Source organism: Anoplophora glabripennis, unplaced genomic scaffold, assembly GCF_000390285.2.
Source record: "Anoplophora glabripennis isolate ALB-LARVAE unplaced genomic scaffold, Agla_2.0 scaffold259, whole genome shotgun sequence".
Taxonomy (NCBI): Eukaryota; Metazoa; Arthropoda; class Insecta; order Coleoptera; family Cerambycidae; genus Anoplophora; species Anoplophora glabripennis.
In genome coordinates this window covers 23,213-34,902 of record NW_019416505.1, presented here as the reverse complement: position 1 = coordinate 34,902, position 11,690 = coordinate 23,213, and the positions used below count along the sequence as shown (strand labels likewise).

The 11,690-nt window shown below is 31.8% G+C and overlaps 3 protein-coding genes across 4 annotated transcripts in view; 2 read left to right on the top strand and 1 right to left on the bottom strand.

Annotated features, from left to right (window-relative positions):
• Positions 1–7,094, bottom strand: part of LOC108904210 (myosin-IA) — a 52,751-nt gene extending 45,657 nt beyond the window's left edge. For both annotated transcript variants that reach the window (XM_018706670.1, XM_018706671.1), the window contains exon 1: positions 6,815–7,094. In XM_018706670.1, the coding sequence (XP_018562186.1) occupies positions 6,815–6,903 (89 nt within the window). In that variant the 5' untranslated portion in view covers positions 6,904–7,094. The remainder of the gene's footprint in view (positions 1–6,814) is intronic.
• Positions 7,095–7,696: 602 nt separating this feature from the next.
• The window catches only part of LOC108904221 (ankyrin repeat and zinc finger domain-containing protein 1), a 12,178-nt gene continuing 8,184 nt past the window's right edge, over positions 7,697–11,690 (top strand). The window contains exons 1-4 of the mRNA XM_018706687.2: positions 7,697–7,714; positions 10,512–10,622; positions 10,683–10,877; positions 10,944–11,086. Coding sequence (XP_018562203.1) covers positions 10,532–10,622; positions 10,683–10,877; positions 10,944–11,086 — 429 coding nt within the window. The 5' untranslated portion in view covers positions 7,697–7,714; positions 10,512–10,531. The remainder of the gene's footprint in view (positions 7,715–10,511; positions 10,623–10,682; positions 10,878–10,943; positions 11,087–11,690) is intronic.
• On the top strand, positions 7,699–8,873 carry LOC108904222. Its single transcript, XM_018706688.1, has 3 exons — positions 7,699–7,986; positions 8,133–8,367; positions 8,567–8,873. Exons 1-3 carry the CDS (start codon positions 7,806–7,808, stop codon positions 8,670–8,672), a joined length of 522 nt encoding a protein of 173 aa, XP_018562204.1. The 5' UTR covers positions 7,699–7,805; the 3' UTR covers positions 8,673–8,873.

The window sequence follows — 11,690 nt, the reverse complement described above, 5'->3', positions numbered from 1 at the left end:
GAGTCACTTTTCGCTAAAATTGATGGTTTTCCCTGCAAAGTGAAAAAACTGTTTTCCTCACTTATTTGTTTAAATAGAAAAGTTAGCTAATAAAAGTTTTTGACTCACGAGACGAGAGATGTCTTGTATTATGTTCCTTTAGACAATTTTACAAAAATCTAGCGGATAGGACTTTTTTCGAGTAAAAATTTAATTTGCTTGGTCTAGTGGTATAGTTTAGGTTTTTCCCCTGTTTATGGATATTTTTCCAAATAAAACAAATCAAAGAAATCTTTGTGCCAAAGAGATCAGTTAAGATATATTTTTATTAAACTATTTTTGCCTAACCGAAAATGAAACTCGTCAGATAAGTAAAAAATACGCATCGCAATATCACGCACTTCGATTGAAAACTTTGGCGCAAGAAGTCATTTTTTTTAGTAACATTAAAAATTACTAAATAAGAATCGGATTATTTCGAGTGCAGATGCAATGGCTTGGTATTATCGATTGTAAATAGTCCAGGGAACCAATGGTGAAAAATAAAATAGGTATTGAAAATAACCTCAGGAAGCAATCAATTTTAAGCAAAAAATATCATGAATATTTTTCGATAAGTCAATATTTTCCGAGTTATTGGTGTTTGAAACTGTACATTTTTATTAAAAAAGACGTTTTTCAGTAGTTTTTCTCGAATAACTCGGAAAAAAATCATCACGAAGAAAATGAAACTTATAGAAAAAGAAAAAGATTTAGTTTTTTTTTCATTTACGTAGGTGCAATAGCTGCTGAGATACGGCTGGTTGAAGATAATTTCATGTCCACCAGGAACTAAATTGGACGCATTTAACGTAAAATAATTAAAAAAATCTATTTTTCAAGAAAAATGCACAGAACGTTTTTTAAAGTACTTTAAAAAATCTTCAAAATAAACTTGACTTTGTCATTAGGTAGCATAAAAATTAACAGAGTTATGATCAAAATAAAACTGTTAATTCGCATTTTCGGAAAAAAATCAGTACAAAAACTGCTGAGTTTTTAAAAATTAAAGGTAGTCCTTCTACAATTTACATTTTTTATGTGCAAACAATATATTATACAAGTTTAAACGGTTTAAAATGCATATTTTTGAAAATATTACGTTTTGAAAAAAAAAATTAATTCCAAAAAATAACATATTTTTTAAAATAACTTTAAAAATAACAAAGATACGAAAAATATTCAAGTTCAAAAAGTATTCAAGTTCAAAACGTTTAGATTTTTTTTTTCAGAGAATATTTTGTTAATTTTTTATTTGTGTAGGATAAAAATTAACAGAGATGTCTCTGCTAAAAGTTTGAAGTTGAGGGCGACAATCATGTTTTTCATCAATCACTTTAATTAACCTCAAAATTCTCAAAAATAATGCGTTAAAAAATATTCAATTTTACAGTACTTTTAGCTGTCGTTATAGTAGGTATAATACCTATTTTTATATTTATTCAGTTCTTTAGTATAAGGGGCGGTTTTGATCCCTTAGAAATAAGAAGCGCAAATCAAGCATATATAACTTTTCGTCTACAGGTTGAAATAAGCTTAATTCCAAATTTTCATAAAAATCGGATCTATCCGAAAGTATTCGGAGGTTTTATCCTACTTTTCTCTTCGTTCCCTGGACTATAAACGAATCATAATGACTGATGATGACGCTAAATTGACATTTGACGGACAAAATCGTTAGCTCGATTTAATTTTTTAAATTTCAGCAAACGTTTTTAACAAACTACGAAGCTGTCCTGCTAATAAGTGTGTCCTGTTTCCTGTTTGCTAGCTAAAAAGGCTCTTAAAGTGTGTGTATTAGCAAGTTTGTAGTAGCTATAACAGTAAATGGAAACGTGATACACTGTACCGTCGGTGTTAAAATGTGCTCATTGTTTGTTTACATACAAGGCCCCCATTGTGCCTAGGGCAGACTTTCAGAGAAATTTCGGAGGTATATAATATTTATTTATTTTCTGGAATAGTTGAGAATTGATTTTACAACTACCTTAAACGAGCTAAATTATTTGTCTTTCCAATAGAAATCATAAAAAAATATACAGTGTTAGTCCTTTTCGCAAAATAAAAAAAATCAATAAATGATCTAAATATCTAATACTTAGGTCTATAGGCTGTCTTACGGTGACGGTCCATTAGAATATTTCAGAGACTACTTTTTCGCGGGAATGCTCTCTTTAAATAAAATAATGCAATTGTTTAAAAATTAGTTAATTGCTTAACTAAAATGGAACACCCTGTATATTATTGCATTATCGACAAAATAAATTAAAAATAAGTTAAAAATGATAAAGGTTCCCTGTATCTAAGTTTAACCGTTTTCGAGATAATCGACAATTTATAAAAATTTTGACAGAAGCAACTGTCTCAAAACAAAAACAGGTTGGTTATTAAAAAAAAAAAAAAACTACTGGCAAATTGACAATAACGATAAATATCACTTCATTCAAATGACTCCTCCGCGAATGCATTTCTCAGGAACGGAACTTATTTTTGAAAATAAGCTCTGAATAATCGTAATCGCAATTGGCGTAAGTAACGGTACCCACTGAATTTTAAATATATCCCTGATGTTTTGGTTTTATTTGAGGCTTTGAATGATGTCAGGGACTGCGAGTGAATATAATTTCACTTTTTATTGCCGCACGACAAACGTATGGGGTGAGCGAAATATCTTTCATACTTAAGTGGCTGTGAATTGTAGAAGGCGTCGAGATTTTCACTTGTTAGTCATAAAGAGAGGACTGTTGATTTGAAATGAAGACAATATTTGGGGATTTGGGGCAACTAGAATCATCATTTTCATTTGAATTTGTTCTGCTCGTAAGTAAATAAAATTCTCGATTTGGTATTATTCACAATAACTTTAAAGCATGATGGATTTCTTGAGATATTTATTTGGGTTTAAGTTTTTTAGTTCCGTGCTAAATCGTAAATAAAGAACTGACATTAACTTTCACCATTTTTTTTTTAATTTTTTCCTCACATGTCGCAACCTTAACGGCTTTGAATCATATTTTAAACATTAATTTATTAGTTTGTTAGATTGACTTTTTCTTTTATTCGTTTTTTATTATTTTTATCATTTTATTTATTAATTTTTTCATTTTATTTGATTATTAGTATTAGTATTATTTTTTTATACATTTTGTTTCATTACTGTTTTTTTTTTCAATTTAATATGTTATTTTCCATCTGCACCTTCTTGCCCTGGAATTGGGATTAAACCGGTGGAACAGTGTACTTTCAAATAAAATACAATAAACATTAATGAATTGTAATAAAAATAAAATCAATTGTTTTCATTAGAACCAGGAATGTGAGTCAATCTTTTGTTAAACTTTCTCCTGATTTTAAACACAAGGAAACTTTTTTATTAATTAGTGCGCCTTTTTCTGTAAAATGAAAAATAAAAATGTTTTTTCTTTTATTCACTCTAACCGTGGACATGCTGTATAATAATGTCATGACTTATTATTACTTTAACAATTATGGGAAATGCAAGGCGCTTTGTATACAATAATATGATTTTTAACTTGAAATAGTTGACAAGTGCAATAATCCGTATAATAGGCTGTCATATATGCCGTAATAATTAAACTTTTTTAATTGGAAGTTCTGTATATATGGCAATATATGGGTGGGATGATGGTATATTTTCAAATCGTTAAAACTTCACTAACCAGCACCAAAACCAATACGCTCAGATGATAAACTGAAACCCGATATATTTCTTTAAGTTTTTATCACTTTCTCGTCATATTTGTTCAGTGCTGCAGGGAGCTGTGTACCCTAAAAAGGCCCAAACAAAATATGTACACCCTTCATTAAACAGTCGTTTCGATTTACATAACAAACATTTTTTTAATATGGGTCGGGCCACAAGTAAAATTTTATAGTCTAGGCCCTGGGCTTTACATAATTTATATCCGGAATATTTTCCCTTGTAGATCAACAAAAGATATACGGAAAGTTTAGAGTTATATGTCACTTTGTCCCTCGAGAACAGTGATATCGATTGTTTTTGTGGAGGACATATGTTGACATTTTATTAAAAAGCATGAAAGAAAATTAAATTAGTGTTAAAGTTCATTTTTTTTATAAAAACACAAATTTTCATCATTAATCGGAGAAATATAGACTTGAATAACAATTTTTTTCCTTGCGTTTAAGGAAGATCGGGTGTTTCATCGGGGTTGGTGAAGCGGAACACGGGGGGCCCTATATTTACCGTGTTACAAAATCATTAGTCAATCAAAAAAAAATCCTTTATGCTAGAAAGTAAGTAGATTGAGATACTTGCTTGTAGATATTGAATAAAACCGAGTTTAAACTGCTTAAAATTATGTATTTCCATTTCTCAATTATTACTTTTTTACCTAATATGCACAAATAAATGTGAAAAGTTGCAACAGAAACTTGGCAGCAGCGCAGAGTATGCTGAGTTTATTATTTGTATGCTATGTGAACGCTCGCACAGCTGATTGCTTTAACCTGTAAAATGTCGAATGAAAAACAGCGTCGGTAGAAAGGAAAATTTGTGACCAAAAGAAAGTATGGGTGCTTGAGAATTAGAACAGAAAATAGCAAAAGCAGGAAAAAAGCTGTTGAAGAGAAGATTGTAGAGCCAGATCCTCAGCACACCGTCAGACACATGGGTACAATGTGAAGTATAAATATTTCATTGTTTATATGCTGCTGTATTTTTTACTTCTTGTACCTATTGAAAGTTTATAAATAAAAAAAATTTCAAAAAACATACTTCATTTGAAACTTTCCCATTTTATTTTATAATTCCAAATTGAATTACACAAATAAACACAAGTTGAATGCAATCCATTTCTAATTAAATTTTGTATCGAAAATTTATTTAAATTTGCTCCCACCTATCCTCATTCATACTCTACATACAAGTCAAAAATTTTTATGTTCTATAATTTATTTCTCTGTTAAATGTGCGGTAACCTACTTTTTTCTTTCTCTCATCTATTAATTAATGATTCAGGTAAATATCTAGATTTTTTCGTCCTGTCATTTGCATTTTTTTACCCGTAATTCTATTGCAAGGGTATGCTTCATAGCATTTCCCATGTTAAATATTCAAATTGTTAGCATTAAGTAATTAAAAACAAAAACAAATCGATAAATAATTATAGAATAATTCAGACTTTGATTTCGCAATGCAAACATAATATATCTCAATAATACGAAATTGTCTGCATTTTTTCGTACCACCCAACCCTCCTTAAATAAGCAAGGCAAAGCGGACAGGTGAGTTATTTGGTCCGCCCTGTACAACCCCAGTGATGCCCCCCATCAGAAAACGAATAGATTTTTGACCTCGCAAGTCTGTTTTGAATAATCTGGCGCCAAACAATACATATGCTCGAACTTATTAATCATTCACACTTGGCTGTGGTCTCGACTCTCAACTCAACGCAAGTCCTCTGGTTCTAATAATAACTTTCGGCTTCGTTTAGTTTACGATCACTTCAATATTTAAATTTTACTGAAAACGACCGTCAGCATCACACATGATGTTACATACAAGGCGTCTACATTGCAACTTGACCATTTGAAAGCTGTTTTTATATTCTTTTAAATATTACTTCGTTTATATTCGTGTGATGTGCCATGTTCATAACTTTTCAATTTAGACGTTCCAAATCAGTAACACCTATTAAGTACCTATGACATCAAGTTTTTAATACGAATCTCTATTATTCATTCAACATCAGCCAGTCACACATAGTGGGAGGCCATGGAAAGTTGTGTTTATTATTCTGGTGACTTGATGCTCACCTCAATCATGTCTTGCGTTTAAGGCTAACACCAGTCATTCTCAATGGCCTAACAACTTGGCTCTTTCGATAACCGTTGAGTGGCAATTGTTTTAAAATGGCCAATTTTATATAATAATAATAGTTACGACGACAATAAAGGATAATGAAAGGATTATAGCTGTTTATATTATGGATACCACCGTTTTTAGTTACAATAAAGTGTGAAAGTATAACAAACATACACTCGTGTTTTTTTAATTCTTGTTTGTTTTGTCAAAATATGTAGATATGATCGTCTTGATATTTACAATATTTATCTACACTTCAATAAATGTTATCACGACTTATTCTGCGATAATAGGTGCAATTTGATTGCCCAATAAAATTGAGATTACTTGAAAACTTTACAGTACAATTATATACATATTAATATTACCTAACTGTTTTTTGTGATTTTACTTAGGTACTATTACTATTAATAATAAAAAACATTTATACATTGATGAAATATTAGATATTGAAGTCGTGGAATATTTTTACCTATTTATCACTGTAAAAATGTCTCATCGTGTTATGACGTAAAAATTATCGAAGGAAAAGGAAAATGATGCCAAACTAGTTATACCATACTAGTAAGTCGATTAGTTCATCGCGAATATGAGTCATGAATCCGATACCGCATATAATTTATGTTTGTAATTACATTCACGTTTAGAACATTAATTATACAAGGCGTTACACCTTGACAAAGCCCTACTTTGTTCGGCTAGGCAAAACAGTAGGTACTCAAATAAATATATTTATGTACCTACCCATCTTTCTATTTATTATTTAGTGAGCGCTGAACTCCGGAATTAATATTCGAATCATAGCACGCCGTGCAACTCAATTCAATTGTTTAGGCCACCTGTCAATCGCCGAAGAGTCGCTGGACTATTTCAGTGGTTACGGATTTAACAGAAACCCTGTGCAATTGTAATACCCACACCCTATATAAGTAATACCCACTCACTCACCTTAGTTCAAGATTCTGCATAAAGTTCTCCAGGTCTATTTTGTCCATGAGGACAAAATCCCCGACACCGACTTCCCGTTGCATGGCCATGGCTCGCTTCTCTTTTTATTTTTTCGTGTATTTTTGCACTAGATACACCGCATTTCTCAGTTCCACACAGCTCAAGTATTTAGTATTCGCGTGATGAGTCAACCCGGTAAGATAAAAGATAAAGTTTCGGTTCCTATACCTGTCACCATACACACACCGAGAAACAAGGCGAACTGAAACAACAACGGACATGAACACGAATCCGTTCAAAATGCAATGAAAATGTGGCGGAGGGAGTTAGGCACGACATACGTCTTCATTTAGTTATAGTGTGTTTCGATTAAAGTGAATTTGAAAAAGATACAAATTATACAAAAATAGTACTAATACAGAATACACACAGGAATCTATTGAAATATAATAATTTGGGAAGTGCAAATTTCTAAAATTAATCACTATTTAGGCCTATTCTTATGCACTTATACTTCTTGTAACTTCTTAATTAATATAGATGCGTTACATTAACCAAATTTTGGCATGACATTGCTTGTACAATATAGAACAACGTATTACTATCCGAATGGAATTACTGAGCTGTTGGGCTAATTCAGTTTTCTCGGATGACTAAATATCCTCCATAACTTCGTCATATTAAAAAATTACCAAAAATAGCAGAATGCATGCAACATATTTTAATCAAACCTTCTGAAAAAAACACTCTATTCTCTTTTCCATAATTGTTTTTTTTTTCGCAGTATCGCGAAACAAACTATACTTAGAGACACATCCCCTCCACAGCTAGGCGACGTAGGTCTGAGCTAACGTCCTGCGTCTATATTTACCTGTCAAATTACGTCATCTTTAAAAAAAGGTAAGTCGATATTTTCATGCCCGTTTGTCATCATTCTCGGGCAGTTTTACGCTTTTAATTTCGAATCATTCTCAACATTTAATTCTGCGATATGCTCCGCCAACGATTAAGTGAGAAATACTCGAATGATCCGTACTATCCTAGCGTTCCTAGCACACCCAGAACCCATAACCTAAAAGAGGAAGTTCCTGTTTTGAGTGAAAGAAGATTGTCCGTGTTTGGATTAATTCTGTGTTTCCTAGTAATCGCAACGAAGGTTTTCACCCTGTATAGTAAGTATTCAACAGATTTTTTTAAGCAGTACCATTAACCCACATTCAGTTTGAAGCTTCGATACTGAAAATTAGGTTAAGGTTACAGTTATCAAGAATTGTTATAGTCGCAGCCTATTTATAACTCTACTGTGTGTTATTTGTAGGAGAAGACATTGAGAAAGCGATTTTCGAACAGAAACTGATTTCTTATGAGACATTGTCTGAAGATGGGCGGGTTATGTATGAATATACTTGGAAGACAGCTGTTAAGTACAGCGGGTTTTGGTTACCACTGCTTTGCGGGATTTTGAGCAGCTATTTTACGTGGATAATGGTTTATTTGGATTCCAACGTACCTGGCGTTCAACCACCTAGCCCTTTTTCACCGAAAAAATACAAGTAAGTTAAAATTGTGGGTTATGTATAACTGAGGTTGTACGGCTCTTAATTACGATTTATCTGCTGTTTCTTATAGTATTCTGTCTGTAATTTTATAGGATTTTTATTGCTTGTTATTAATTTTATCAGTAACTTTGTTATCTGTCGTTTATGTATTGTCTATCAGAGATTTTATTGCGACATGTATTTTTTTTTGTAGAGAGCAGTCGGGGCACACTTTCCACTTGAATTATGTCTTTGCAGTATTAGTTGGGGTTTTTGTGTTCTTCTACATGTACTTCAGAGGGGTTTCCATCCAGTATTGAGGAAAAAGTAGTACAAATATTTAAATATACATTTACTTTGTTCAAACATATATTTTTGTAAGATTTAGTATTTTGTAGGTGTTTATTGATTTTATTTACATATGTTTATATATGTACGCAATCAGTCATTGATTTTGTATTCTTTTAAAAAAATTATAGAATTTTTATTTATTTATTTAAAAAAATGGCAGTTTATGTATATCTTTTAGAAAATATATAGCCCGTTATTTTACAAGATGGAATCTTATTTAACCTTTCCTTCTCCAAAATCAGATAAGAAATGTAAATTTTTTTTTTTTGGGAGTTAGTAATAAAACGAAAAATATTTTTGTTTTGCTTTGTTTCGTTCCTTAATGTACATATTTTTTTGTATTAGTTCTTATCGTGATATTTCGATGCATCCTAAAAATAAAACTAATTTTACCAGGCTTTATAAATAATAAAAGATTTGTTTGCGACAGCGATTAAAATGGACAATTTAAAAATCAAATAAGACACTATTATCGATTAGGTGTTCTAAAAAATTATTTTCTGGAGAACTGTCATCAAAAGGTCGACGTTTTCGTTAAATTTTCAGTTGACAAAATTAGTCATTTTTGTTACCTTGCTGCAAAATACTTTAATGTTCTGGAACGCCAGTCTTTTTCGTTCTAGATCATAAAACAAATATCAAAATAATTTGTCGGTTTTTTGAAACTTATTTATGATTTTATTAATTAAGCAATATACATTTTAAGTAATATAACATTTCAATACAAAACAACTGTTATAAACAGGACGAGTACAATTTATTTTGCGATATCGCAGTCCTGTAGCCGGGGGGGGGGGTCCAACCTTCATTTAGATGGCGTTACCCAAGTGTTTTTGTTGTATTTTGAGCTGCAGAACCCGAATTTTTTGGGTAGAAGTTTGCCCGGATGTCGATAAGTTTTTTATTAACAAAAAACTTGCAAAATACTGAGAAGTTAGTTTTTGGCAAAATAAAAAGTATTTTCTTGTTCTTTGACCCAATTTAAGAGGAAAATGTCTTGCAATTTTTTTGTTAAACATATGGTTTTCGAGATAAACGCCGTTAAAAACTAGAAAAATGCAATTTTTGCGATTTTCAATTGTTAATAACTTTTGATTGAATAGGTATTTTGTAATTCTGCTGATGGCGTTTGAAAGTTCACATTAAATACTACAAATTATGAGTAATTGCAGTGTGAAAATTTGTTTTTTCCACTGTTATTTAAAGCTATAAACAAATACCGATTGAGCGTTCAGAAGGGTGCTCCGCCATGTATGTAAGAGAGCGGTTGCCTTCTTACAGGCGTTTAATACACAATCTTGACGCGTACTCTTCATTTCTAGACCAAAGAAACGATGAAAACTGAACGAAACATTAACAATTTAATAAGAATTTGCAATATTTTCTACCCAAAAAATTTGTGTTCTGCAGTTCACAATATAAAAAAAACACCTGGGGAACTCCATCTAAATAAAGGAGGCAATTGGGACCCCCCTGGCTACAGGACTATATAAAACATTACTTTTACCAGGTCTTATAAACTGAAAAAAACCTTTTGTGACTATAAAATTTACTATTTTCCGCATTATATATATTTATAATTCAAAAAATACAAAATATATACATTTTTTTTTTAATAAATACCAGGTAGAAGCTACTTTTATAGCATTTTATGTAACTGCGAGTGTCTGGCAATACCTTCGAACATTTATTAGGATTTCTAAGAATTCACATTAATCATTTCAATAAGTTGTGCAATCTTATCCACTTTTAAAACACTTATTCATTTAAGCCTACCGTTCTGTGGTAAACACTGCAATTTTTTATAGGTAACTTGTGGACCCATAGAATGGAGTGCATGAACGTTTTCGGTCAAAGTTTCCACAACGTGATCGGTGAATCCGTGTGTAGTGTCCTTTTGGAAGGTGGCGACAAAGATGGTAAACTACCTTTTCCTTCGTGGAGGTAATCAGGTGCTACAAATTTTTTTGTGGTTCCAGAATCGTCCGCACAGATAGACGACTGGTCTTCGGAAAACGAAAATCTGTCCTGCTCGTATTGCCGCATCAAATTCTCCGATATTCAGAGTCAGAGGGAGCATTACAAGCTAGACTGGCACCGGTATAACTTGAAACAGTCTCTGGTATCGAAACCTCCCATTACTGAGGAGGAGTTTGGTGAGAAAACAGGAAACGGTAAGTGTAAAGTACAATTTTTTGGGAACGACCGTTTTTTTAAGTGTAATTTCCGTGTACTCCCAGATGATCTCTCCAGTATTTCTGGCTCGGATACGGAAAAGGAAGATACTTTGGACACTTACGCCACCGCTCAAGGCAAGATATTCCTTCAAAACAAATTGGGGCAGGTGTTTTCCATGTACCGATGTTTGCTGTTCGATAGGAAAGTAAGTTATATTATTATACAGTACGTGCCTAAAGTATGGAATAAATTCTGTAAAAACGAGACAATTTATTTTCGGGAATAATCTTCGAACAGGTCGATTTTTAATTTAAAAAATACAAATTTTAGTATAAAAAACGATTCTCAACCGTCATTTGTTTTCGAGTAATGATGTCATCGACATTTTTTTAAATAGCAACCCCGTATTTTTTTTCTTGATTCGGAAATATCCTTTCATTGTCGATCCGACAGTATTAAAATGTTGCCATCTCACATAGGAAAGTTTTCGAGTAAATGACGACTGAATGTTAGGAAATCCAAATCAATTAAAATAAAGCAAAAACGTTATCAAATTTAGTTTTTCGAAATGCCTGAAGTTTTTTATGGATCACGTAGGTGTAGTTTTGTGTGTAAATCTTTACAAAGTGTCACTGTCATACCGACTTTCTAAGTATTGTAAGCGATATAAAAATTATTGTTGAATTTAAAGTATTATAGCACATTTAACTGTCACACAAAGAATTGAAATTTTAATTATTATCGGATGCGGGCATAAGATAGATAGATAGATAGATAGATAGATAGATAGATAGATAGATAGATAGATA

Excerpts from the sequence above, each read along its gene's own strand:
- LOC108904222 (XM_018706688.1), top strand. The coding sequence starts at position 7,806 with ATGCTCCGCCAACGATTAAGTGAGAAATACTCGAATGATCCGTACTAT. Across the intron at positions 7,987-8,132 it reads GAAGGTTTTCACCCTGTATA|GAGAAGACATTGAGAAAGCG; the intron begins GTAAGTATTCAA and ends TGTTATTTGTAG. Across the intron at positions 8,368-8,566 it reads TTTTCACCGAAAAAATACAA|AGAGCAGTCGGGGCACACTT; the intron begins GTAAGTTAAAAT and ends TTTTTTTTGTAG.